The sequence below is a fragment of the Fukomys damarensis genome, unplaced genomic scaffold (genome assembly GCF_012274545.1).
Source record: "Fukomys damarensis isolate Sample0158 unplaced genomic scaffold, DMR_v1.0_HiC HiC_scaffold_38, whole genome shotgun sequence".
Lineage (NCBI taxonomy): Eukaryota > Metazoa > Chordata > Mammalia > Rodentia > Bathyergidae > Fukomys > Fukomys damarensis.
This window is the reverse complement of record NW_022900950.1, coordinates 37088439-37093310: the sequence shown is the minus strand read 5'-3', so window position 1 is coordinate 37093310 and position 4872 is coordinate 37088439. Positions and strand designations below refer to the sequence as shown.

General features: G+C 41.2%; 1 protein-coding gene across 2 annotated transcripts in view; it reads left to right on the top strand.

Moving 5' to 3' along the window:
* Positions 1-14: 14 nt before the first annotated feature.
* Stard13 (StAR related lipid transfer domain containing 13) overlaps positions 15-4872 on the top strand; it is a 223522-nt gene continuing 218664 nt past the window's right edge. The window contains exon 1 of one of the 2 annotated variants that reach the window (XM_010623914.3): positions 15-229. In XM_010623914.3, the coding sequence (XP_010622216.1) occupies positions 106-229 (124 nt within the window). In that variant the 5' untranslated portion in view covers positions 15-105. Of the gene's footprint in view, positions 230-341; positions 448-4872 lie in introns of those variants that run through there. The other variant, XM_033759866.1, reaches the window with a different exon arrangement.

Genomic DNA, 4872 nt, shown 5'->3' with positions numbered 1-4872 from the left:
CAGAGCGCCCCGTCTGGACTCTCGAGTCGCCAGGCGCCTGAGCCGCGCGGGCCACGCGGGAGTGGAGGTGGCAAGACCACCGGTCGTTATGCGGACGGATCCAAAATGATCAGCAGACGCGGAGCTCTCCACACGCCCCTCCGGAGATCAATCAGCGAGCAGTTACGGGACTCCACGGCCAGAGCCTGGGATCTGCTGTGGAAAAACGTGCGGGAGAGACGGCTGGCAGGTCGGTGTCCCCAGACTTCGGACCCGAGGGGTGGGAAGTGTCTGGCCGCGCCTCCCGCGCTCGCTCTCAGCCCCGCGCCAGGGGCCTCGTTGACAGCCCTTGGGCCCCGCCGCGCGCTCACAGCTCCGGTGCTCCACGCTGGCCGCAGGACCGCAGGGTCACCTGCGAGGCTCATCTTGCCTGCTCTGTTGTGCCGCCATCCCTTCCCACCCCAGAGAGTAAGTGCCCCGCTGGAGAGCTGCTTCTCTCCCGACTTAGCCTTCCCCAAGCGGAATGTGTCCACTGGGTGAGTAACCGACGACGGGAGAGTCAAGGAAGTGTAGCCAAAGCTCTGGGAGACCAAGACGTTGGGGGCTGAAGGACAAGATTTGCAGGAAAACCGGTAAACAGCTGTTGGCACAAGCAACAAGCAACCCGCAACCCCTGTCCAGCTGCAGATCAGGCACTCTTCACTTTGGAGTTGTCTGCTTTGGGGAATAAATTGCCTATAAATCAGAGGAAGAGAGGTGATTGTGCTGAGCCAAGGGGTCCTTAAGAATCCTTACTTAGGTCAGAAAGCCATCCCATCCTTAGCCAGCCCTGTGCCTGCTCCATGAAGCCTTCTCCTTAAAGGGCCATGGGTGCAGTGAGTGCTATGCTGTGTGCCTCAGAGCCAACCTCAGAAGCTTTGAGCCCCTTTAGTGGCTTTATCATACTGCCCCAAAAAGGGGAAGATGTCCAAATCCACGGGACAGTGCCTGGGCAGTTCAGGATTTAGGCCTCCTTTGCCAAGGTGTGAGCTCCTAGACGACACCTCAGGGACGTAGGGAATTATGATGGGAAGGACCTCGGAGGTGACCATGAGTGGAGTCTTTGGATCTTGTCCGAAGCACAGGGATATCTCTTGACATGAATAATGACCACAGGAGTAGAAGGCAATTGTAGAAAAAAAAGTCTGGAGCCTAGACAGGAAAGGATACTGCAAGTGACACTGAAGAATTAACTTTCTCAGCCCTTCATCCTTGCTATTTAGATTGTAGAACTAGTAGTTTGCTGGTGTTCTGACCTTAAACCTAGGCAACCACATCTCCCCATCAGCCTGACAGCATTCTGGAGCAGAAGCCCAAGTGTATATTACCTTGGGCAGAGTCTTTATCAAGCTAACTAAATTAGAAGTAGGCCTCACAGATGATTCTACTACCTACTGTGGTGAGCATAAAATGTTCATCCCATATTTTCACTCTAGCACAGTGGCTCCATTTAGTAAGCCCCCAAGAAATAAACAGGCTTTTCTGTCTGGACCCAGAAATAAATTGTGGTCACTCAGTAATTTTGACTGTTGATGTTTGAAGACTTGTATGTGCATCATAGTAGACTTTAATTAATAACAATTAATAACTTTCTCTTGCTATTGTGCTTAACTGTATAATCTATATGATGGTTGGTGTTGGGGAAATTCTTGTGGTCTAGTAAACTTCAGTTGCTTCATAACTTCAGAATGCATACTGCAAATGTCTCCTGCATGGCATCTGCTAGTTAAGTTTGTTAAGTTTGTGAACTCAGTAGATCCTCAGGAAACAAGAAGTCTCTCCAGGAGGGCTGCCAAGACTGTGCTGGGTTTTTATAGAAGCTGAGACCAAAGATGACTGCAGCTCTATCTTTTTTCATAAGGAGATTTATGAAGGAACAAAAGCACTACACAAGATTGAAAACTACTAAGATTGTCCAGGAAAATCATACATTCTCATGGATTTAGATATTGCAGTTAAGGTAATGGAGGGGGAATGTTTTGATTCTAGGAAATAAACTATGCATAGAGATTTTAAGACCATGAATATATAGAAATTAAGGCAAAAGTGGCTTTGGAAGGGTAAGTGTTAGTTCTCTGAGAGAAGTGCAATTATTTTTAAAATAGCGGTATGAGGTTTTAAAATGTTTAATCAGAATATTAATATCTTCTTACCCATAATCTGCTTACCACTCTAACAGTGGATGCCAGCAGGTTATTCAGCTGGGACCAAGCAATCCTCTGTGAAGCAGCCTTCAACTTCTGCTTCTCGAAGCAAGCTTGAATGTTTGCCACAAAACCAAGCCAACTCTATGAAGGAGCTTTTAGATGCAAATTGATTTTCTTGGGTTTTCTTGCTAAGGTAGCTAAAATATGGAACTTTGGCCATGAGACACTGAAATACTTAAGTTATTAATGTTGGCATCAGTTCTAGGTGAAAGTGTTCTTCATTTGTAAAAGCCTCCTTTATATGGTGCAGTGCAAAATGTCAGAATAATCACCTATATCAATGTGTCTCCAGAGGGCATATTTCTGGTTGAAGACAATATGGGGCTATTGTCTTTTTGTTTTTGTTTTGTTTTGTTTATCTTTTTCTATCAGATGAAAATTTTGTGCCAGTTTTTCTTTAACTTGCCTAAAATTTTATTATCACACTTAGTCAATGGAAGAGTGTTCAAAGTGCTTTATAACAAACTTGTTGCCCAGAGAATTCTGAAGGTATTTGATTCTCCCTTTTGCCTTTTACATTCCAAGGAAGGAAATCTTTGTTCTAACTCATATTTCACTCTAACCCTAATCTTAATTTTTTATTCTATTCCTCATGAAAAGTTGTCAACTGGACAAAAAGGCAAAAAAGAAATACAACTGTTATATTTTGTTTTGTTTGGTTTGGTTTCTGTTTTTGTTTTTGTAGTACAGCACATTTTCCCCAGGGCTTTCACACTGAGCTACATTCCCATCTCTTTATTTTTTATTTTGAGACAGGACTTTGCTAAGTTGTTCAGTTGCCCATCCTAGGCTCAAACTTGCATTCCTCCTGCCTTGAGCGCCCAGAATGCCAGGATTAAGAATACAACTGCTTAAGTAACTAAAACCTATTGCTTTCTTTCTTTTCTTTTTCTTTTTATGTTTTTTTCCTTTAATTAAAAAAAACTTTTGAGACAGGTTCTTGCTAAATTGTGCCAGCTGCCCTCAAAGTTTCAATCCTCCAATTTCAGCTCCTCAAATAACAGGTGCCACCACACCTGGATAAGCCTGTGGATTTGTGTTGTGGGACCATATTCAGAAAGAAAAGAATACATAAATGGAAAGGCATTTCTTACAGTGACACAAATAATGAAACTAATGACAAGATGAGAATGATGTTCAGATATGTTCATTTCATTGCAAAATTGTACAAGGTATTTATTACGAAAGAGTTTATATTGGGAGCCTTTCTTGAGCTTTCCAATACTCTTTTGACATTTTTGCCAATCCATGCTTCTTAATTTCCAAAGATTGTAATCCTCATAAGGGTCCGAAAGAGTTTTTTTCATCTGTCATCTCAGTATTCACTATTGCATTAGTGGTCATAATTGCTGTTTATTTCCAAAATGACAAAACTGATTAGTGTTCAAAGCAGGCTTCAAATTCAGTTCATCGGCAGTTAAAGGTCATCTATGCCCTTTCCTATTATACCACAATGCTTCCTCCCATATCTTTTCTAAGGTTGTAGCTTGCAGTTAGATTTTAAAACAACAAAAAATACCTGGGAAAAATTACTTTTATTCTCTCCTAGAGTGACAAAGATAACCCTATGCACCAAAAACAAACAAACAAACAAACAAATAAACCCAAACTTGATTTCTAGTCAGACAGTTGGTCTGGTTAATATATGAGTTTATAGAGATTTGAAATAAATAAACAGCCATACATCCAGTTTGCCAGGGCCCCTGTGTGTGCGTCCTACCCACACCAGAGCAAAAGTTGTGGGAATAAGTGACTGCTGTAAACCCAAAATGAACTGTCGGTTTCTTCCAGGTGATACGAGACAGGTTCTTCCACCTTCCCCTCTTCCCTAATCATCTCCTGGTTACAATTCTAAACTTTTTATTGTGTCATTAAATTTTCAAGAGAGAAGAATACTCATTAGCATTTAGTGTTTTATGCAGTTTGAACTACTCAAATGTTAAGATCTGAAATAGCCAAATGACTCTCCTAAAGCCTTCTGCTCCTTTATTTAAGAACTGAACTCTATTTTAATAGAAATTTAATCCATATGTTTGATTCTTTTATGCTCACATAATATATAAGTAGTTTGTGAACTAATTGATGTCCAAGCCTTTTGATCTCTTTTATAGTCTCATTTAAAATCATTTCTCTGAGCTACAGGAAGTTATATTATTGCCAAGAGTACACTAATTTAAAACACTAACAAGTTTAAGTTTTGTTAGAAACATTAACCCCACCAAATTTCAGTGAGTTCTTTTCATGTTAAAACAGATTCATTCATTCTCAAAGTCAACAGTAGCATCCTGTGATATAAATATGAGATTGGATCTCTAATGTAAAGCAGGATGGTGAATAAAGCATTGGGCATAAAAGCTCCTTATTAAAATCTGTGTTCTATGATATCAACAGTACAGGATGACACTAACCAAACTTTTTCATGCACAGTATCCCACATCCCTTCTACTATCACATTGCTGTGAAGAATAAGCCATTCTCCTCTGTTCAGCTTTTTGTAGTAGTTGCTGCTGTTTTTAAAAATATACAGAGTTCACCAAAAAATGTATATACACTTCAAGAAAAAGAAAAACTTGTATGGGCTGGAGATTTAGTTCAGTGGTACCATAGCTGCCTCACAAGTGGAAGCTTCTGAGTTTGATCCCTGGCG